The sequence below is a fragment of the Bradysia coprophila genome, unplaced genomic scaffold, assembly GCF_014529535.1.
Source record: "Bradysia coprophila strain Holo2 unplaced genomic scaffold, BU_Bcop_v1 contig_70, whole genome shotgun sequence".
Classification (NCBI taxonomy): domain Eukaryota; kingdom Metazoa; phylum Arthropoda; class Insecta; order Diptera; family Sciaridae; genus Bradysia; species Bradysia coprophila.
The window spans coordinates 4,912,846-4,935,849 of record NW_023503941.1 but is presented as its reverse complement, the minus strand read 5'-3'; the positions used below and the strand labels follow the sequence as shown (position 1 = coordinate 4,935,849).

The 23,004-nt window shown below is 38.3% G+C and overlaps 4 protein-coding genes across 5 annotated transcripts; 2 read left to right on the top strand and 2 right to left on the bottom strand.

Moving 5' to 3' along the window:
- Positions 1-961: 961 nt before the first annotated feature.
- LOC119083930 (serine/threonine-protein kinase Doa-like) lies at positions 962-2,017 on the bottom strand. Its single transcript, XM_037193745.1, has one exon. It carries the CDS (start codon positions 2,015-2,017, stop codon positions 962-964), a length of 1,056 nt encoding a protein of 351 aa, XP_037049640.1.
- Positions 2,018-8,733: 6,716 nt separating this feature from the next.
- LOC119083839 lies at positions 8,734-11,163 on the top strand. Of its 2 annotated transcripts, XM_037193644.1 has the most exons (8): positions 8,734-8,798; positions 8,873-8,926; positions 8,995-9,165; positions 9,483-9,731; positions 10,373-10,436; positions 10,489-10,652; positions 10,737-10,952; positions 11,025-11,163. In XM_037193644.1, the coding sequence occupies exons 2-8, from the start codon at positions 8,882-8,884 to the stop codon at positions 11,079-11,081; spliced, it is 966 nt and encodes a 321-aa protein (XP_037049539.1). In that variant the 5' UTR covers positions 8,734-8,798; positions 8,873-8,881; the 3' UTR covers positions 11,082-11,163. The 2 variants fall into 2 exon arrangements, with proteins under 2 accessions (XP_037049539.1, XP_037049537.1); XM_037193642.1 differs by lacking the exon at positions 8,734-8,798 and having other exon boundaries at positions 8,805-8,926.
- Positions 11,164-13,520: 2,357 nt separating this feature from the next.
- Positions 13,521-15,119, bottom strand: LOC119083836 (lipase-like). Its single transcript, XM_037193639.1, has 4 exons — positions 14,711-15,119; positions 14,448-14,644; positions 13,995-14,230; positions 13,521-13,937 (listed from the first exon to the last, which is right to left on the bottom strand). Exons 1-4 carry the CDS (start codon positions 15,027-15,029, stop codon positions 13,622-13,624), a joined length of 1,068 nt encoding a protein of 355 aa, XP_037049534.1. The 5' UTR covers positions 15,030-15,119; the 3' UTR covers positions 13,521-13,621.
- A 5,802-nt stretch (positions 15,120-20,921) lies between these two features.
- On the top strand, positions 20,922-22,737 carry LOC119083834 (ergothioneine biosynthesis protein 1-like). The gene is made up of 2 exons (XM_037193637.1): positions 20,922-21,321; positions 21,466-22,737. Exons 1-2 carry the CDS (start codon positions 20,978-20,980, stop codon positions 22,325-22,327), a joined length of 1,206 nt encoding a protein of 401 aa, XP_037049532.1. The 5' UTR covers positions 20,922-20,977; the 3' UTR covers positions 22,328-22,737.
- Positions 22,738-23,004: the final 267 nt, after the last annotated feature.

Below are 23,004 nucleotides of genomic sequence, written 5' to 3'. Positions count from 1 at the left end.
CTTGAATAAAATCCAATGAAATTTCAATCTAACTTACGATGACTTATGTCTCATCGTATACAGCTGCAAAATGTTTTATTTTCCTTCACGTCTTCATTTGTGTACTCAAGCGACATTTAATTTAATGCATTGTGTTCCTGTTGATTTTTGCTCCAAATTTTTTGGGTGAGATCATTGACCACTTGGTGGCAACATTCATGCTACAAAGCTACAATGTTATATCTGTTAGAAAATCGTAGCGCGCGAAGAAGGTTTACCATGCAAACTCAAGAGATTGTTAAGGGCTTAGGGGATCCTAGTCCTCAAACATCAGCTACTCTTGTGGATGCACTGACCTACGTTTTGCCCAATGTTTCTGATTCCCTTATAAAGTGGCAATCCTTGGGGATGCAACTTTCGAGTGGTAGTAATTGTTGAGAAGATATAACACTCGAGGGATCGGCAACTCTTGTAATGTTGAAACACCTAGTCTACTATAAACAGCAACAGTTTGCACAAAATCTGTTACCTCTTACGTTAAGTAACAAAGTATGACCTGCTGCTAGTTGGTTTTTTTAAAAGTTTTACGACGACATCTCAATGCAAATCTAGAATTTCAATACTGAAAGTTACGGTTCTTGAAATTAAGAGACTATATAACAGATAAATTCGGCATTTAGTGTTGTTGTGGCGAATATTTTCGCGTAAGTAGTTGAATGTTTAGTCAGACAGTAACGACTGTATGTGGTAGCATGAATGTTTTATAAATGTGTCAGAAATGTGTGAGTTTTCAATATTTCTATTTCTCAGCACACCACAAGATTTTATGGTATCAAATGTTGAGAACATAAAATTGCATAAAGCGTAACAATGAAGAACACAATCAGTTTACAATTCAAAAATTTTATTTACAATAAATTAAGTAGCATTAAAACTGCGTTCGTTTATACATTTAAAACAGAAATATTGTTTTACACAAAGATCAAACCGTTTTTCGTTGAGACGCTGGCAATTTGTCAAAGAATGGATGCGTCAATGCCTCCTTCAACGTAATTCTCTTCGCCGGTTCGTAGGCCAACATTTTCTCCATCAAGTCGATTAAGTCGTCATCGATTTCCGCCTTTATTGAAGTCCGCAACGGTTGATGACAATGTACCTCTAACGGTCGCTGAGTCCAATCGAAGTTTAACTTACCATTCGGAAAGTATTTATGCTCGCCGGTTACAGGAAATTCACCCAGAATTCTTTCCATTATCGCCAAATGTTCCAAATCGTCATCGTCTGTATTGAATAGCAGGTTTCCGGTGTGTAATTCGTAAAGAATGCAACCGATTGACCACACATCGACTGGATGGCTCCAATTATTTTTCAGCACGACTTCAGGTGCACGATAACACCGATTACTGATGGTGTATGACTGAGGTAATTCGTCATCTTCAGCACAGCCCAAATCGATCAAACGAATGTCCGTTCGGTTAACCGACCGAATATTCATCTTCTTCTCCCGATGATACTCCTTCGTGTAGCTCGAATCCACAAACAGAATATTGTCCGTCTTCAGGTCGGTGTGTATGATCCCTTGTTGATGTAAAAAGTTCACTGCATGGCACAGCTGGTAGGCCATGTGCCGGACCTGATCCATCGGGAACGGTACGAATTCGTTGAGTTCGAGGAAATGGTACACATCGGATCCAAGTATGTCGAATGTAATGCAGTAGTGTCCGTGCCATAAAAATGCATCTCGCATTTTGGCACATAGGCTGGTGTCGTCCGGATCGCGTCGTGCAATATACCCCAAAAACATGATTTCTCTCTTTGCCGCCTTCCTGCAACTTGACTTATTTCTGCTCACTTTCAATGCAACTGTTGACTCCGTTTTGGTGTCCGTGACTTCCACCACCCGGCTGAAGGAGCCTTTGCCCAGTTTTCTCACAATTCGATATCTATCGGTTATGGTTGCACCCGGTTCACAGATGAGATGGCCATGTCGGTCTACGCTTGGAATCGGTTCAGTTTCGGTACACGTTTGGTTTGACATTGTGTTGTGTTGCTGATTTTTGTTAATTTTTTGCAAATTAAAATTTTCTCTAGAACTTCACCACTGGGTTGCTACGTTAATTGTCTGAGGTCGGTTTGTTACTGACAAGTTATGTACCTTTTGGGACCTTTTCAACTCGGTTCTTCTTTTTCCATAAAACAAAGATGAAACAAAAACTACAAGCTATGACAGTCAAAGAGACTCATTGGATGGCTGTTGAATACACCCATCATTAGTTCTTGTATGTAGATGAACATAATTGTATAGTTCGTAAAGCGTTAGACGAGCAGCAAAGAAAAATGCGGAAAAAACTGAAAAATCAATTAGCACAGCTTATAGCAATAAAACTTTGTTGGTGCACATGACTCACTTGCAAATTGTAATGAAATTACCAACATTTTGTCATTTATGTTCGCGAATATGAATCCTTTCGCTGACAATTTACACACCTAACTTAATGTAGTGATTGGTCTTTGTATGCATCTCATCAAGTCAGATAATATGGTTGTGTGTGCGAAGAATGAACAGATGGAATTTGAACTGTGGAGAAATTATTGGGACAAAATATGTTATTTTCACTTAGGTTAAGTTAAATTTGTCTATGGTGTGCAACCGAAAGGAACCGATTTTCTGGGTGAGTTAGTCCAAATATAGCGACCAAATTCGCGCAGAGACAATTGGATTGGATTGGATTGGATGGGAAGGGGGTTAGCCCAGCACCTAAGCCTCTAGTGGGCCTGTTGTGCTATTGCACAAGTCACTTGATCATATGAATTGTGATTTCTCATCATATCTCTCCGGACTCAGATAGTTCACAAATCGACCGTGTAAACGTCCCATACGTTGTGAATTCTCTAAGCCACGAGTGGTATGCGAAGACCACAACCATCACTAATGACTCATGCATTTTCCCAATGAGCGACTAGTCGATCATAGATGGCGCTTATCCTACAGTCTGTGATTGTTGCGAAGAAATCGAATATTGGATTTCTTTGAAATTTGCGACTTTGTTACGGTCGTACAGCCATTAGATAACTAATAGCGAGTGCTTAATCACCAAGTGATTAGAATAAAACCAGGCAAGCATTTTTGCACCGGGAGTCGAACCCGGGACCTCTTGGGTATGAGTCCTATGCTCTACCGATTGAGCTACCTGGACACCAATACAAAGACAATAGTGCCTGGGCGACCTTTCATTCGTTGTTGCTGAAGGAACGCTTTCGATTGTGCGCTTGCTGCTGATTGATCTATGCTGGAAATATCGAACAGATCATCTAATTCATTCACGAATGCTTTCTCTCTTCCCTTGAACAAATCTGTATTCATTTCGTTTTTGTTTCTACTGCTTCTTTCCATAGTTTTATACGCTTCTTAGAACTTTCTTATTTTCTGAGCTGCATACTCATCCGAAAGTGTCCCCAAACCAGCCCGGATATAGAACGGTTTGACTGCTTTTACAGTCGCCTTTGATGTTGGTAACAATTGCTTTTCGGTTTTCATTGCTTCCAAAAAATATTGCAAAATTTGTTTCTTCGACGGCAATTTCGATCCCAAAATTTCAGAAGTGGTGTTTCCAATTAGATAAACTTTGTTCGATCTTAAACTGTGAGTTGCGCTACTGCTAGAACTCGACGACATAATTTGGAAAGTATAATAGGCAGGGCACGGATAATTAAAATCTTCGGTAAAATTTGAAAAATAAAATAATTGAAGAAATGTAAACGGTGTACGTTGATGTAAATCAAAAACTGTACTAAAATTCCATTGGAAATCTATGCTACGGTTACTAATTTTATTTGTTTGAATGTTTGTACTACTCCCCGACTACTAATTCAGGTCTTGGTTCAGGGTGTAGCAGTGGATCAGCTGAAGCAAATTTGATGAAAAAATCCGTGGTGACACGTAAGAGGCAACGTTTTTGTATGAGTTGACCAGCTGAAAACCCACTGAAGCAAATTGTAGCATATCTATGAAATAAATGAAATGAAACTTGTACAGTCAGAGGCTACTGTACAAGTTTAATTTGCATGAAAGTCGAAAAACTTTGTTGAACATATTTCAGCGGCCTGATCCGCTAATTCATTGGAGGCCATGGTGTATCGAGATGACGCGTGGTACATCGGCGACGAGTGGTGCAACGGTGACGCGTGGTGCTACGGTGACGCGTGGTGCAACGAGGTGACTCAAGGTGAAATGAGCTGCACCAATGCTGGGATTTATATTAAAGCAGATATTATTTCCTGTGAGATTTTCGTCCATTGATCTAAGTTGAAATTTAATTTTCCTTCGTCTTGCTCTGTGCTTGCGAGTAGCGCGTACTGGCCTCACATAAATCGCTACCAAAAATACAATTTTCTCTCGAATTAACTAAAATTGGGTTCGTTTGAAAGGTCTTGGTCCAGGCTAGCTGAAAAAAATAATTGTCACATCTGAACGTAGCCGTTGGCCTATGAGTGAGGCTTCAAGTCTCCAAGCAGGCCGAAAAACTGCTTTTTTCCAAGTCTTTTAACGAAACAATATTTTGTGTGTGTTTACACCTTCACATTCATTCCTCCCAAAAATTACGTTGGCTTATACAATATCCGTTTCCTGAACAGAGACACAGGACTTTATACTTCCCGATACTCAACTCAAGTTCATTCGAATCGCACCACAGATACTAAGATCGTGATAGCTTTCCTCAGAATTACTTGGTGTTGGCTGCTCATCAATATTTGGTGTTAAATTAAATGAACACTCAAGCATCCAATTATCGTCACTTGCAGGTCCTTCCTTTTTTCCTGAATTTTCAGCCTGGGGTCCTGTCTTGACTTTACCATTTGAATTAGAAATTTGAGCCGGTCGAATTTCTGCTTCCACTCTTCTTCAGTTGTCGGATCGTGCCACTTATAGATATGCTTTTGCGATTGGTGAATTTCATGATCGTATGGATTTACAGGTTTGCAAGTCCTTGCTGGCCAGCTTCGCGAGTTACTGAATTTTGTCATTGTGTTGACGGATGTATTCATTGTTTGTGGTGACATTGCCAATTGGGGACTTTGCTTTCTTGTACTGCTTTAAGATCATACGACCACTCATTGCGACCGTTTATGTATTTTTCCTGTTTTCTCGGGCTGTTGTCCCTATTTTCCTATTTTTTCTTAATTTTCTCTATTTTTCAAGTGGGAATAAAAGAATATTCAAACCCGGATGCGTTTCATCACAACACTGATATTAGTATAAACACTGAATTGACAAGTGTCATCTATCTCTATAAAGAAACGCAGTGCCTACTTTGATTTCATCAGCCTCCGAATGTTTTCTATGTTGTGTGATAAGCCATCTGATACCTTTTCATCAATGTTTTGGGCATTCCAATCCAGCTCGGACAAAGGCAAAATAACACCGTGATTTGTGCAAACATCTTTTCGAATGGCGCCCATACTTCTTCCGCCAATAACAATACATAAGGTAATTAATGAAATCAACACACAATCGCCGAGAGGTTCTCACACCAATGTTTTGCCGATAGGCTCATTAAGTTACTTTTACTCTCTCAACAGGTAGGCAACGAATTAAATTTTACACCCAATTTTAGTTCAAACAAGCTGGATTAGTTTTTCTCATCATCTGCCAAATAATGTTTACCAAAAAAAAATTGACTGGAAACAACCAAAATTTTACCAAAAAAATCTGCGTCGCAAAGTAACAAATGTTCAGGAACAGACCAGCAAGAAAATTTATCTGCCACATGCGACGCAGATTTTTTTGGTAAAATTTTGGTTGTTTCCAGTCAATTTTTTTTTGGTAAACATTATTTGGCAGATGATGAGAAAAACTAAGCCAGCTTGTTTGAACTAAAATTGGGTGTAAAATTTAATTTTTGCGTAACGAAGCTGAAAGCGTCAACTCTAGCGATATCATTCATTTTAGAAATTGTACTTCAAAGACTGCGTCACACTTTTCTCGAAGAGATTTTTGTTGGGATATCAGTCGTTTTAGAAGTTTTAGAACACTGCTTTTTATAACAGTTTATAACAGAAATTTGAAAATTTGGCGAAAATCGAAAATTTGACGAAATTCGAAAATTTGACGAAATTCGAAAATTTGACGAAATTCGAAAATTTAACGAAAATCGAAAATTTAACGAAATTCGAAAATTTGACGAAAGTAATTCTCTATCTGCCACCATTCAAGAAATATCTCCAAAACCCCAATTGACCCACCCATTTCCAACTTTCGACATTTTTCGCAAATGCCCTGCTTTTCTACTCGTAAAACTCTAATACTTTGCCGAAGAAAGTAATTCTCTATCCTTCATAACCCAAAAAAATATTAGTCCTTTCATCCTACGCTCGAGTAGCTCAAAATTTGGTCACTCTAATCACTCTAGCTCAAACGAATCTGACCCGATTTTTTTAATTTTTTTTTGTTCGAATCGTGTTACGAATACCTTTCATTTGATGGGTCGCACGCCTCTGTAGGTTTCAATACATCTAAGCTACAGCTGAAAACGCGTTCCCGACCCTCGAAACCACACTCAGAAACCACTTCGAGGCCAATAAAACAAAATTCTGGTTTTTCCTGGGGTAATGGCGTATCACATTTTCATTTCTATGCCCACCCTGAGGTTCCTGCAAAATGTCATGGAGATTGGCTGACTAGTTCCCGAGATCGTCCGTCGATAGATAGATAGATAGATAGACAGATAGAAACATACAGAGTAAGTTGAAAGATTTTGATTGTTTGGGAAAAGTCAATTTGGTGCATTTTCTATAAAAAGTGCCAATTTCAAAACGATGTATCTCCGGTAATTGTAAAGCTACATAGTCGAGTGATAGCTCGTTTTTCTCGTATTTGAAGCGCGAGTAAGATAGATTAGGATTTGTGGTGATACAGGCCAAAGGAAAGAAACTTAAATTCTCGCCTATATATAGTTGCCGCGTCTCAAAAAAATTTCTTCGTTCCTTTTTTGGAAGTTAGACTGCGTCAAGTCCTCCGCTAACGCTCCGGACATGATTAAATTTAATTCCCTTGACTAAAAGTCAGGGTCTTACACCAGAAAATACGGAAAAATTGGGGTAACAAGGAGTTTACTGTGATTTAAAATGTATGAAATGCTATGAAAAACGTTAAATGTGGGTAACAAAAAATCGTTGAGGGCCCGATAACTTGAGTAATTTTTAACCAATTTTAATGATTCTTTTTTTTATATGTGAAGATGGGCTACGTTGGACGAAGGATGTGGAAGCTATCCGAGAAAAACGGGATTTTACACTGTTGATTATAGCCTCAATCGAAAAGGATTACTTTGATGTAAGATGAATTATCTCAACTAATTTCTGAAGGTTTTTTTTTTAAATAAATGGATTTAATTGAATCAAAGAGAATATTGGAAAAATTTTATGAGTCACACACGAGTCGTGACATTTTATTCACGATTGAAGGTTTTGTGAATGGGAAATCGAGGGATTATTTTTTCTCCGTCTACTAATAAATTTCTCCTTTTACAAATATTTTTAATCACTTTACCATTATAGAGTCGAAATTGGTACCAATTTACCGAAAATATTAGTAAACTGAGGTATTTTTAACGATGAACCAAAAACTAATAAAGTTCATTTATTACCATGTCGCCATGTGAAGGTATATTAAGTACCGGGGGACTTCCTTCTTTTACGCAAATGTGTAAGAGACGAACATCTATAGCACTTTTTTATTTTGTGAAAAAGTTCTCGTTCCACATTCACAAAACATACTTCGCATCTACTCTGATGTAACGAAAAGGCAATCAAACCGAATAATAGACAGCTGATACGAGTGGGAAGTTTACGTAATCTGCACGAGTCATATTTTATTTATGATTTGAAGTTGATTGAAAATTGAAAATTTATAAGAAAATTGAGAGCTCAAAAAGTGGTCAAAAATCATTCCACCTTACGCTCGATGGTTTTGAAGAATTTTTTTTTGTCAAATTTTACTGTCATTTGCGTAATATAGTAAATATGTATTAAATGTGACAAGTTTTTATGAATACGTCAAAAATACATTTAGAAAAGTTTCAGCCAAGGGACCTGACCCGCCCAAAAGGTGGGACCTAGTTAAATATTTATGTACGCAACGGTTGCATCTAATAAAATAAGCCACGTGCCATACACTGAACAAAGAACAATCTGTTCATATATGCAGTTACTAGCAGCAACTTGACGCAAACGAACTCTGAAAATTTTGAGAACTGTACCTTAGACACGTGCTGTTGCATTTCTCGGCTCGGATACGCAAACTTTACACTTGTCAAAATGACAGTTTCCCAACCACACCCACACTTAATGAGGTCGGCTCGTACAGGTTCATTTTAGTTCGGAACATATTTGAAATTTTTGAGAGTTCTAAAAGTCATCGATGTTCCCAGTCAATAAAGCGTTTCCAGGTTACGATATTTTGGCACAAAATTTGAAAATCCCATAGCGAATTCAAATTCCGCGCCAAAATATCATAGACCGGGAAGAACTTAATTGACTGGGAACCTCGATGACTTTTAAAACTCCGATAAATCTGAAATTGTTCTTTCTAAAGATGAACACACTGTACTACAATATTGATCCTTCATGTAATAAACTATTTTCGCAACACCTAATGTAATGTACCATCGTTCTAAAAAAAAAGGTTCAAATCAGAAACATTCAAAAACACTATTCAGTCGAACTCTGGAAATGTAATAATAACACACTGATTTGATAACTCTATCTGAATGTGATAGCCGAGTTCAGACATTTCGCATTTTTTACGACTATAAAAACAAGTAAGGCTGTACGGTGGGACGATAGTCTGTCACAAGTCTCGGTTATTTATTGTGTTTTTTGTTAATAAATGCAGGCGAATCAAATGAAGTTAGCGGTGTTGCATGCGCTCTTTGTTTGTGTTATGCAAGTGAGAAGAGAGAATTAAGCGAGTCATATTACATTTTACTAAAGTTATAAAAATATGTGTTGAAATAGATATGCTCTGGACGGACAGAAATCGACTTCAATCAAATAAGACCATTAATAAAGCAAGAGCTCCGTGAAGATCTTCATGGAGTCAGTGAGCAATTTCTGGAGGATTATGTGTCCATAGCTGAAAAATATTTCCACGATTATTATGTTAAGGAAATGGTATTAGAAGGTTTAGTAAGTGAAATGCAAGCAAAATTTGGTATTTTGTTTACTTTATCATATAAGTTAGACAATTTTTCGGTTTCACATTATAGTGTAGTTGATGAGGACCATTTATACGAGAACGTTTGCACTCGTATAAAAGGTGGGCTACCCTTCTAAAAGTTAATTTTTCTCATTAATGATAATTTTACCTACTTCGCAATGCGAAAAATTATTTTTTAGAAGGGTGGCCCACCTTTTATACGAGTGTAAACGTTCTCGTATAAATGGTCCTCATCAACTGCACTATTAATTAGTAACCACATTTCTCTTCAATTCCAATGAATCAGGTGCAAAAAATGTGTCGATTCGTTTTTGAGCAAAAAATTTCGAAAATCGATGTAAACACCGTGCAAAACCGTCATGCATCTATGCCGGAACTGAACGCCGAGCGACGAATAAGTGCATTGGAGAATATAAAAATATTCAAGGCATATGTGTCGAACGGAGTGCCACCCGAACGAATAAATGGTATTCTGAATTTATATTATGTTTGGGTATATCGCGATGCAACGAGGGAACAAATCGAAAGCGCCTTGGTAAAATGTCCAAAAAAGTATATGCCAACTGAGGGTGAAACTACGCTAGCAAGTCATATCCCTCCTTCCCATTGTCCCATTGGTTTCTATTGGCGTCTATTGGGAACCATTGGCGTCTTTTTGTGTCTATAGACCCTTAAATTCGAAAAAGACTAGAAGATCTGGAGGTATGAATTGACAGTTGTCAGCTGACAACTGAAGTTGGTTCGCTTTTGATCACTTTCGTTGAATAAAAAGTGAACGAAAGTGATCCAAATCGAACCTAAAAGGTCTATTGGCATACTTACTCATTTGTGTGAAATACTAAGAATGAAAGTTTTACTCAACATTATACACAATGCCAATAGATACCAATAAGTGGTGCAAACCTAACAAAATGTCTCTCTAAAAGGTCTCTAAAAACAACGGAGATATTAACGTTTGAATGTCAATTTCCATACAAAAATTGAATATATCGGATTCGACCGCTACGCTTTTTTATGCAGCGCTACTTCCCGTCCCAGTATTTTCTCGCGTCATTTGTCATTTCTCGTGTCATTTATTTATATTATAGCATCTGTCCCAGCATTTGCTCGCTTAGTTTCCCCCTCGTGCCACACGCAAGTGAAAGTTAACCATAACATCTCGACTGCACATTTTAGAACTATTTGTACGGAACGGAGCCCATTGACTTGAAAACGGTTTTCATTGATTCAATTCAACTAAGTAAGTAGTGCTGTAATGGACTCTAAACCAGTGTCAAATATTTGTTCTTTAGATGCAACTACAACCGAATGTCCCGATGCGCATCAAAAGTACACAAAGGTAATGAATAAATTGCAAAAGATTGTTGACGTCAAACCAAAAGTAGCGCAGGATGTGACCGCCATCCACGAGAAATTCCCATGCAATGACATCGCTCATCATCTCATCAGTCTTGCAGTAAGCCAATTTAGCTTTTTTTTAGTTTAGCAAAACGTTGCCAGATGCTTAGTTTTTGAAATGAATAATTTTCGGTTCTTCAAGTCTTTGCCTATAGAATACGGAGCCGATATGGCCAAAATCAATGGGTGCATGATCATTGAGAAGGGTGGCTTCATCGGATATGACTATCAGAAATTCGGGTTGGCCGAATATATTTTATCAACAAAATTGCCAGTTGGAACTTTTCGTGGCATAATTGATTTTGTGAAAGCATGCGACAAAGCTGCTGGGCCGGTCGAAGACATTGAAAAGACACTGGTAAACTTTATAAAGACTTTTTCGATTCAACGAGCTTTAAAATATTTGGTGTTTTTTCCACACATATTACAGGAATATTACTACGACGTTGTGCCGAAAGTGAAGTGCAAAACAACTGATGAATACTGAATATTGAGGGAAAATATGGGGATTTATTCGTCAGCATTTGGACAAAGATAACAATAAAATTTAAAACTTAAACTCACAGATAGAAAATCTCGTTTATTTTGCCCATAACAGCTGCCGCATTTCTCCTCTGTACAGTGATGCTCAACTTTTGTTGTAGGTATGATCTTGAATGTAGCTCGTTTGTCTTCGTCGCTATAATGCTGTACTTGATGCTACTGCTCTTCAGAGAGATTTGAACAGGTTCTTACGGTGGTGCGAAGTCAACCAGCTTTATTTAAACGTAAGAAAATGCAATGTGATGTCTTTCACTCGCAAAAGGTCAAAGATTGAATTCAATTACTCTATCGACGATACTGTGGTGACTCGCTTGAAACTGGTGAAAGACTTAGGAGTTCTCATGGATGAAAAACTGACCTTTGGTAAACACGTCGAATACGTAATTGCTAGGTCTTATTCGATGCTCGGTTTTGTCATCAGGACTTGTAAGGAGTTTAAGAATGTCAAAACCTTGAAGAGTTTATATTTTGCACATGTGCGTTCGTATCTGGAATATGCTTCGGTCGTTTGGCACCCGTATCAAGAAACTTTCATTGTTAGGATTGAATCGATTCAGAAGAAGTTTTTGATGTTTGCACTCAGACGATCAGTGAAACGTGACGAGAACTATAAACTTCCACCTTACATTGACAGATGTTGCTCCATCGACATTGAACCGCTTGCTAGACGCAGGATAAATGCTTGTGCATTGTTTACTTTTGACCTTTTAAGTGGTGGTCTTGATTCATTTGAAATAACGAGAAGAATTACTCTAAAACCTCGTCCCGCTCGAGCTGACGATCTACTCATTGTCGATGAACACAAATGTCCTCACGAGTATGCACGAGTAAACACAGGACTAAGTATGGTTACCATGAACCAATAAATAACATGAGCTTGGAATTTAACCGTTTCTCACAGCTTTGGTTTCAGGGTATGCCGCGGAACTCATTCAAAACGACTGTTAGAATGTTGAAGATTCCAATCAAATTGAATGGTAAGATCAAAATGACATGACTGATTTCACTTGCAAATATGCTGGACCTATGGTTCTTTTTCTAATCGATACCGCAGGGCCTATTTTACGGAAACATGTTTCTCAAGTTTTTGAAAGTTTCCAAAATGTTTCTTAAAGTTTCTTAAGGAAACTTTTCTAGAAACTTTAAGAAACTTTTCAGAAACATTTTGGAAACTTTCAAAAACTTGAGAAACATGTTTCCGTAAAATAGGCCCTGCGGTATCGATTAGGTTATTTAGGTCTCACCACTTTAAAAAGTGGTCTCACGACTTAACTCCGAGTCTTATCGACTTGTGCCAAATCGAGCCAGTCTAGTCGACTGGCTCCCGCTAACCACTAACCGTTCATTTCCAGGTGGCTCAGAAAACGACATATTGACGACTTTCTGGTTATTGGTCAAACGAGACGTGACTCACTCCTATGTGACGTTGGTGAATGTTGTTATTCTATTTTTTTCATTCAACTTGACATGTATAATCTTTTTCTGGTCTTTTATTGTAAAATTAAAAATGCAAGTAGTCAGGGGGCGGATGCCATTGACGAAATAAATAAATAAATAATTTGGCTTAAGATCATAAAAAATTTGATGGCGTCACTACTCCACGGTCCCATTATTCCTAGCGCTTTGCGTTACATTTCGTAAAAGGATGAATTCCTCAGGATCGAACAATCCGCCTTTACGTTACATTTCATAAAGTTTTATTTTCAAAATATCCGGATTTTTTATTCAAATTTTAATTTTTCCGGGTGCCAATAGTCTTTTTGTAATACTGTGGCTAATGTCACCGGGTGTCAATAGTCTCTTTATAATACTGTGGCTAATGGCACCGGGTGCGATTAGCATTAGTATAATAAAGAGACTATTGGCACCTGATGCCATTAGCCGCAGGATAATAAAGAGACTATTGGCACCCGGTGCCATTAGCCACAGTATTATAAAGAGACTATTGGCACTCGGTGCTTAATAAGCTACCAAATAGAGTACTTTTTGTATGAAATTTTATCCACACTCTTTTTACAGTGTAAAATTTTGTATGGAGCACTGTCAAGTTTCAGTACCCTATTTAGAGTACCACTTTTGCTTTAAGTGCGTTGATCGAATTCGTGTCGAAACAAATGCTCGCCCATTGTTACTAATACATTCGAAATGCACGCGACTCTTTTCATTTCTTTATCAATGATATTAAACAAACCACTGCACCGTTGCCATTTTTATCTACTCTCAATTTTAAAACTGGCAAAGTTTGTTTGTTTACATGGACCAGCTGGTCGAACAGCTGAATCAAAATTGTGCACAAATATGAATGACTCCTACCAGTGCGTTTCTCTAACTCTAAAAGAAAACAAAAGAATCCGAAAATTACATCACCGTATCAATGTGATGTATTTTAATGTAAGTTTGTGGCTTAACAAACTCAAAGGAAAACTATGAATGGCATGCAGTGAAGGCATCCGATTTTTGAACGGGTGATTAAAAAAATCAACCTTATTGAAAGCGGATGGCACCACCTGCAAAGTTCACAATTTTCGTTGGCAGTGCAGGAGGAATCATTGGTAGAAATGCTGGCATCACAACTTCGCCACAAACAGTGCTCGTCACATTGAAGTAATTTATATGATCATCGATTGTATATGATGGGTCAGAGATGTCCGAACACGCTGGGTCTTCATAGAATTTGTCATTGCAATTGGTAATCCTGTCACTCTGGATCCAGACCTCCAGTTGTGGATGAACATAGAAATTATAGAGGAGGTCAGTTCCCAGAAGACTTGTCGGTGGAACATGTGGAACGACGTCATTCCTGCGGTAGTAAATGGAATATGTTATGCCATTGAATCGATTCTAGTGACGGTCGTACTTGTTAACGCATCTGGCTGATAAAATATTCCAGCTGTTGCAGTAGTCGGCGAACGCTTTGTTTCCAACCCTTGGTTCACCGTAGGTGTACAATTCGATCGTAGCACCTGGAAACTGGTAATTTATTTTGATGAAGAACGCGGTTAATCTCGCCATAGCTCCGCCAAGGCTGTGACCAATGATCACCAACTTGTAAGTTGGGTGTTGTTGAAGTTGATATCCGATAGCTTGGATTACCTTAAAACGGCATTGAAGGTTGAGACAATTTCACATCGAGTTGCGGGAAATGCCGGTTGTAGTCAAAATGGCTATGTATTATTAGTCGGTGTAAATTCATACGGAGAATACTATCGACGTTAACTTGCGGTAATATTTTTAGTCAGCTTGAAATCTACACCATGTTATTATCAGAGCAATTATGACTACGACTGCCGTTTCCCGCAACTCGACTTACATTGTTATACAGGGACATTGTCGCTACATAAAAGCCGAAATGAAATTTTATGTTGCCAAAGCCAACATTAAAGAAAGCTGCATCCAGTAGGTAGTTCCTAAGATCCACAATAGTGCCACGAAATGTGACAGCGATTTCTTTTCGCGAGTCTGACACCGTTACAAATGCCAACGTATTGAATAGGATATTTTTGAAGACTATGGATCGGTTCGTTTGTATATTAAAAAATCCTTTAAAGCGAAACGTTTTTTAACTTGTCTTACCCGCAACTCCATTGTTAGTGTTAATGTCCTTTTTAAAGCCCATACAAGGCAGGCAACCTAACGTTTTCAATTGATTTGAACAGTATGATGCTTGCGCATAGTTGTTGTAGTACCTCACATTTGCCTGCGTTGCTCGTTTATTACTTGCGGGTGATGTTGGAGCGTGAGAGATGGATGCGGGCCCATTAAACGAGTTCACCGTACCAACAACAGAGATTAGTACATCTGCGACTGATTCCAAAAAACTAATATCGGTTGATAGTTGACCCGAAATACTGACGGCCATGTAGGCAACTAGCAACCCTGTTGAGAATATCATTTCTCGTCTTTATGCGGAATGTTTTTCGATCGGTTCACTACGATCGGCGTCTATTGTAAGTTTTATTTTCGGATTGACTCTGGTCGTAAAATTCACTGAAACTTTATAAGAAAAAATTGACAGGGCCACGCAAACGTGATTATCGTTTTGTCATTATATCGAAGGTCGTGATTTCCGCATAGATAGTTAAATTTGGTGAGCGGTATTCTAACTAGGGTGCTGAAAGTTGTATTGTATTGTGTAGAACACAACAAAAACAAGCCGTCAGAACAGTCGGAGCGTTTGCTGCGACTGAGTCCCGTACGACCCGTAATCTTATTGCATACGTGATCCTAGTGCGCCGTAGTCCTAATACGTCCATAACCCTAATATGTCCGGTTTTTCGTCAATATATTTTGCATTTCGGTTGTGGACGATTGTTTTAGCTTCTTTTACATATTTGAGTGTATCGGATATTTGTTTACACTCGCCAAACCATGACAACACTGAATATCAAGCGTTAAAAGTTATCGGAAACCACACTTTTTAGCCCCGTACGAAGTACTGGGGGCTTATAAGATTAATATGCCGTTTGTAACACGTCGAATTGGAAGCAGACAGTAAGGGCAAAGCATTTGGTTATGTTCATAGATGACGAATCCGCAATAAAAAAATGTCCGTCCGTCCGTCCGTCCGTCCGTCCGTCCGTCCGTGACCCCTCTAGCTGGAGCAAATCACAACCTTTTTTCAAAATTCTTTTTTTCCCCGATTGGTATCGACAAAAGTAAGGTCAAGTTCGAAAATGGGCATGACAGGGTCGGCCCTTTCAGAGCTAGGGCCTTATAGGTGTTTTTCAGTCTTTCGACGATATCTACCGAAATACGCACGCAATAGCTGCTTGTGATATATCAAATGAAAGGTATTGACGAGTAGAACAAAGTTGCTGAACATTGTTTTTGGGTAAGATGTAACGTGGGCTTGTTGGGAGGGCTCAAAGGTCGTTACTCGGCCCTAAGTGTTTTTTGCACATAAATCGAGTAAATCTCATCCGATTTTGCAAGATTTAGTTTTTTATGGAAGGTAATTGAATACCGAAAAGAACGTGACGAAAAAAGTTTCAAATTTGGGTCCTTGGACTAAGGCCGTTACTCGGCCCTAAGTGTTTTTTGCACATAAATCGAGTAAATCTCATCCGATTTTGCTAGATTTAGTTTTTTATGGAAGGTAATTGAATACCGAAAAGAACGTGGCGAAAAAAGTTTCAAATTTGGGCCCTTGGACTAAGGCCGCTACTCGGCCCTAAGTGCTTTTTGCACATAAATCGAGTAAATCTCATCCGATTTTGCTAGTTTTTGTTTCATTTGAGAGATAATTGAATGCCGAATAGAATGATGGCAAAAAAAAGTTTCAAATTTGGGCCCTTGCACTAAGGCCGCTACTCGGCCCTAAGTGCTTTTTGCACATAAATCGAGTAAATCTCAACCGATTTTGCAAGATTTAGTTTTTTATGGAAGGTAATTGAATACCGAAAAGAACGTGGCGAAAAAAGTTTCAAATTTGGGCCCTTGGACTAAGGCCGCTACTCGGCCCTAAGTGCTTTTTGCACATAAATCGAGTAAATCTCATCCGATTTTGCTAGTTTTTGTTTCATTTGAGAGATAATTGAATGCCGAATAGAATGATGGCAAAAAAAAGTTTCAAATTTGGGCCCTTGCACTAAGGCCGCTACACGGCCCTAACTGCTTTTTGCACATAAATCGAGTAAATCTCATCCGATTTTGCAAGATTTAGTTTTTTATGGAAGGTAATTGAATACCGAAAAGAACGTGGCGAAAAAAGTTTCAAATTTGAGCCCTTGGACTAAGGCCGCTACTCGGCCCTAAGTGTTTTTTGCACATAAATCGAGTAAATCTCATCCGATTTTGCAAGATTTAGTTTTTTATGGAAGGTAATTGAATACCGAAAAGAACGTGACGAAAAAAGTTTCAAATTTGGGTCCTTGGACTAAGGCCGTTACTCGGCCCTAAGTGCTTTTTGCACATAAATCGAGTAAATCTCATCCGATTTTGCTAGTTTTAGTTTTTTATGGAAGGTAATTGAATACCGAAAAGAACGTGACGAAAAAAGTTTCAAATTTGAGCCCTTGGACTAAGGCCGCTACTCGGCCCTAAGTGTTTTTTGCACATAAATCGAGTAAATCTCATCCGATTTTGCTAGATTTAGTTTTTTATGGAAGGTAATTGAATACCGAAAAGAACGTGGCGAAAAAAGTTTCAAATTTGGGCCCTAGGACTAAGGCCGCTACTCGGCCCTAAGTGCTTTTTGCACATAAATCGAGTAAATCTCATCCGATTTTGCTAGTTTTTGTTTCATTTGAGAGATAATTGAATGCCGAATAGAATGATGGCAAAAAAAAGTTTCAAATTTGGGCCCTTGCACTAAGGCCGCTACTCGGCCCTAAGTGCTTTTGGCACATAAATCGAGTAAATCTCATCCGATTTTGCTAGTTTTTGTTTCATTTGAGAGGTAATTGAATACCCAATGGAAAGTTGGCAAAAAATTTTGGGTTTCTAAAATAATGTCGTAAATTGTTGGTTTTATTTGAGAGGTACTTCGTACGGGCTTTCGTAATTGCGCTATGCGCAATTTTAAAAATGAACAGTTTCAGTAAATTTGACAATGCCCAACTTGACTTGCATTTTGGTAACAGACGCATTAGAGGGTTGTAGACGTATTAGGGTTCCGGGCTTATTAGGGCTACGGACGTATTATGGTTGCGGACGAAATAGGATTACGGGTTGTACGGGGCTAAGTCGCAGCAAACGCTCCGACTGTTCTGATGCCTTGTTTAGTTCTCTCTCAGCAGATCTTGCAAACAGGTCTAGGGATTCAGGCGATGTTTTTCTTAAAGGTGGAGTTTGTTTATGTTATTCGTCAAGGAGAGAAATTTGATACGAATGCGGAGGTTACTATCCGTATCAACGAGTAGTGTGATGCACATCGAACGATCAACTCGTTCGGCTTTATATCGCGTATTTTCGGTTTCGTTTTTATTCTCATTCTTATTCTATACATTCAAGTTCAACCTTGAACGGTGTGTATTATATTTGGTTTTGTTGTTTGTGTATTTCATGGTGTGACGAGTGTAAAATTGTGTGCATCACAGGATTGAAACCACTCAATCACAGTATATGTGTGAATTCGTAGGTACTAATATTGATAGTTGCGCTCGAATATCTCGATTCTTTCGTTCGCATGGGTTTGATTGAGGATGATACATCGGAGTAAAGAATTGTTTAAACAATATGCAAATTTTTGAAAAACAGCAAAATGAATCGTGGACCATTGTTGCTTATGATGTGACAAGTGCTGTACCATAGCGGAAAAATATCTCGAATATGAGTTTGTGTGCGCATGATTCTGCTTGGGCGTTTTTCATTGCAAACAATTCGATCCAACCGGTTGCCACATCTTCAATGACGAAAATATGGCCCCATCGTAATGGTGGTAACGGACCAATTAAATCAATTGCAACGATTTCGAATCGTTGATTGCTTGCAGTCGTCTGTGATATTCTCACTGGTTTCAAATGGTTGGCTTTAAATTGTTGGCAAGTCAAACGCTTTCCAACATAATCCGATATCTCCTTACTCATCTTTGACCAAAAATAGCGTGTTGCAATTATGTTGATGGTACGGTAACCCCATAACGACCAGCCGTTGGATTGTCGTGATAAGTCTGTAATATTTCCATGACATTTTGTTTCGGAACCACCAATTGTGCTTCTTCTGGGGCATTTTCAGATATTTCTGTTGAGTATTTAATATTTATATTATTTTATTTAGAAAATAGCTCCGATTAGTCCCTTTAACAAATCTTTCGTTTTCTTCTGGTAGTTCAAAATCTTCCATAAACGTTTTAAGTTCTTCGTCTGATAATCGCGCTATTCGTAATTTGTCGGCCGAATGTCGTGAATTGTATTTATTGGTAGTTCTTCAATAGAATCTTCTTCCATTTGTACTTCCTGGCAAGGTGGTGTATATTGAATGTTTACGTTAAATGCTTCAATTCTTAATGCCCAACTAGCTAACCGTCCACACGGCGATTTTATGGACATTAGCCATTTCAGTGGTTGGTTATCAGTAATCAAATTTATTTCTTTGTTTGGATATATCCTCGAAATTTTCCATAGCACAAACTACTGCCAATGCCCCTCGTTCAGTTGTCGAGTAATTTCGTTCAGCTGATAGTAATAGTTTGCTTACATATTCTACCGGGTGTTCGTTATCAGTCGTTCCTTGAACCAAAACTGCACCGATTGCATAACCACTTGCATCTGTTTGCTTAGACTCTTCATTAATGTTTACTGTAGTTTTTCGCACTAACTAAAGCTTCAAATTTGTTATTTCGTTTTTATTAAACAAGGCATCAGAACAGTCGGAGCGTTTGCTGCGACTTAGCCCCGTACGACCCGTAATCCTATTTCGTCCGTAACCATAATACGTCCGTACGTCTACAACCCTCTAATGCGTCTATTACCAAAATGCAAGTCAAGTTGGACATGGTCAAATTTACTGAAAGTGTTCATTTTTAAAATTGCGCATAGCGCAATTACGAAAGCCCGTACGAAGTACCTCACAAATAAAACCAACAATTTACGATATTATTTTAGAAACACAAAATTTTTCGCCATCATTCTATTCGGCATTCAATTATCTCTCAAATGAAACAAAAACTAGCAAAATCGGATGAGATTTACTCGATTTATGTGCAAAAAGCACTTAGGGCCGAGTAGCGGCCTTAGTCCAAGGGCCCAAATTTGAAACTTTTTTGCCACGTTATTTTCGGTATTCAATTACCTTCCACAAAAAACTAAATCTAGCAAAATCGGATCAGATTTACTCGATTTATGTGCAAAAAACACTTAGAGCCGAGTAACGACCTTTGAGCCCTCCCAACAAGCCCGCGTTGCATCTTACCCAAAAACAATGTTCAGCAACTTTGTTCTACTCGTCAATACCTTTCATTTGATATATCACAAGCAGCTATTGCGTGCGTATTTCGGTAGATATCGTCGAGAGACTGAAAAACACCTATAGGGCCCTCGCTCTGGAGGGGCCGACCCTACCATGCCCATTTTCGAACTTGACCTTACTTTTGTCGATACCAATCGGGGAAAAAAAGAATTTTGAAAAAAGGTTGTGATTTGCTCAAGCTAGAGGGGTCACAGACGGACGGACGGACGGACATTTTTTTTATTGCGGATTCGTCATCTATTAACATAACCAAATGCTTTGCCCTTACTGTCTGCTTCCAATTCGACGTGTTACAAACGGCATATTAATCTTATAAGCCCCCAGTACTTCGTACGGGGCTAAAAATTTTATTCTTGTTGTCAATGAAAAGTTTGTAAATATTTTTTAATAAATAATGAAATTATAACTCAATCATTAAAAGGCCGTTTTTATTTTGTTCTTCACTCACAATCGAAAATTCGAATTAATTTCGAAATTCGAAGAGGTGTCTGTCAGTGGTGGATGGCCATTCGCCTAAAACAGTTTGCGTATCATACTTTTGTCGCACATATTCATTCGTCTCGCTCATAAATTGCACTTTATGTGCGGAATCTTTGCGAATCCATATTACACTGATAATTTTAATTAAACATTTAGTTAGATGGAATTGGTTAAAAAATAAGCAGCGACTGAAACGTGACTCGATTTCGTCACATATTCAGATATGAAATAACACAACACCTTGACCTATGAATCGAAAGATGATTTTCAGCAGACTAATCTCTATCATATGTTGTGTTCAGTCAACCTTGAACCTTGACCTCAACTCTGATTTTAATTATTTTTGGAACAATCCTTCATTACTTCATCAGTAACAGCCACACAACAGATAAGTTTAGTAATAAAGTTGATTTCATAGAATCCGGTCGACAATTGCTTTTTTTTACAAAGAACATGCCAAACGGAACAGTGAATAGTTTCAGAATTTTTGATATTGGAAGTAGTGATGGGTTTACGGAGATTAAACCGTGTACAGCAAATGGTTCACGAAAAGAAGATGCTGTCAGTAGCAGTGACCTGAAGGAAATGATTTTAAAGTCTCTTAATCAACCGAAGAGGCAAAAATCAATTGCTACATTTCTGTTATATGATGAGTTGGGCTTACAACTTTTTGATGAAATAACGCGTTTGGAGGAGTACTATCTGACCAACGCCGAACGAACAATTTTACAAGATCATGCCGATGAACTGGCTGGTAGAGTTAATAATGGAACAATTATAGTGGAATTGGGTTCTGGGTAAGTTTTAAACGTAAATCAATGAATGGTCTTTGGGAGCAGATGTGTTCAATTCATAAATCGATTGAGCTTTTCAAAATAAGTGAATTTATCGATGTACCTCCTAACATCGATTCACAAAACTGTTTCAATTTTGATTTTCAGATCACTCACTAAAACTCAACTAATTCTCAGAGCGATGGAGCGTAACAAGAAATGTGTCACCTATTACGCTTTGGATTTGAATAGAAACGAATTGGAACGGTCGCTATCGTCGCTGGACGGTCCATTTAAGTACATTCAATTGGTGGGATTAGTGGGCACATATGACCAAGCTATTCCGTGGCTCAAGCAACAATATCCTAACAAAACTACTCAAAAACTGGTACTATGGCTGGGAAGCTCTGTCGGCAATCATACAAGACGAGAATCTGCAATATTTTTGCGTCAATTTGTTTGTAGCTGTTTGCAGCCGGGAGACTTCGTTGTAATTGGTTTTGATCGTCGTAATGACCCATCCACTGTGCTAAAGGCCTATAATGACGAACATGGCATTACAGGCAAATTTATTATGAATTGTTTAAGCCATGTCAATAGCATCCTCGGCGAACCATTCTTCAATCTAGACGACTTTGAATACCATTCCACATATCAAGAGAATTATGGACGTCACGTTTCCCATTTCCGCGCAAAGCGAGCTGTAAATCTGGTGTACCGTAAAGAGCGATTAAGTGATGATGTAACAATTCCTGTGGAACAGGGAGAATTGATACACTTAGAGTTCTCTCACAAATACAGCAATTCCGAAATTGCACAGTTACTGGAAGCAGCCGAATTAGATTTGGTGCAAACGTGGTCAGATTCAAACTTTCTTTATCGATTGGTTCTGTCTAGACACCATCCTGTTCAGTCCCGAAACGATGATGATGTTATTGATAAGTTTTTCCCTTACGATAATGGCTCCGACAGAATATGTGACCAAAACGAATTTCTAGAATGCTCAATGTGCAACACTAAAACTATTTGATAGACAATAGGGCCCGGAATTAGATTGGATCAGCTAAATAAAATTTACTGCGTTTGCGTTTGACGAGGCGTTTAGTCTCTTGAAGTAGTTGCAAAAAAAAACTGAGTCTGACAACACTGCAGTCAATGCTAGATTGTAGGCTAGATACGTCTTTTTGCAACTACTTTTGCCACTACTTCAGAATTTGACCTAAAAAGCTGAAGTAGTGGCAAAAGTAGCGACAAAAGTTGTTCTCAAAGTTTTGCAACTACTTTTACAACTACTTCAGGATTTTCGCTAGAAAGCTGAAGTAGTGGCAAAAGTAGTGCAGGATCTCAAGATTTTCTTGAGTTTAGTTCGTCCTTTTACAAAATGTAATTAACGTAAAGGAGTTTAGCTCGTTCATACAAAAATCATTCGCCGGAACGGTGTCGGTAACTTTGGAGTTTTTTTCTCTCTCGCATCGTACAGTGAACGACATCTCAAATGTCTCACTGTCAAATTTTTCTGAGAATTTTATTGTGTCATTGCAAATTCACAATGACATTCTCTGAAAAAAATGACAGTGAGACATTTGAGATGTCGTTCACTGTATATAAAATTATAAATTATATAAAATTTAAATTTACAGAACCAAACGGTAACTAAATTCACCATTCAATAAATTGTATTAGGAAGGTGTTTGGTTTGCCATAAAA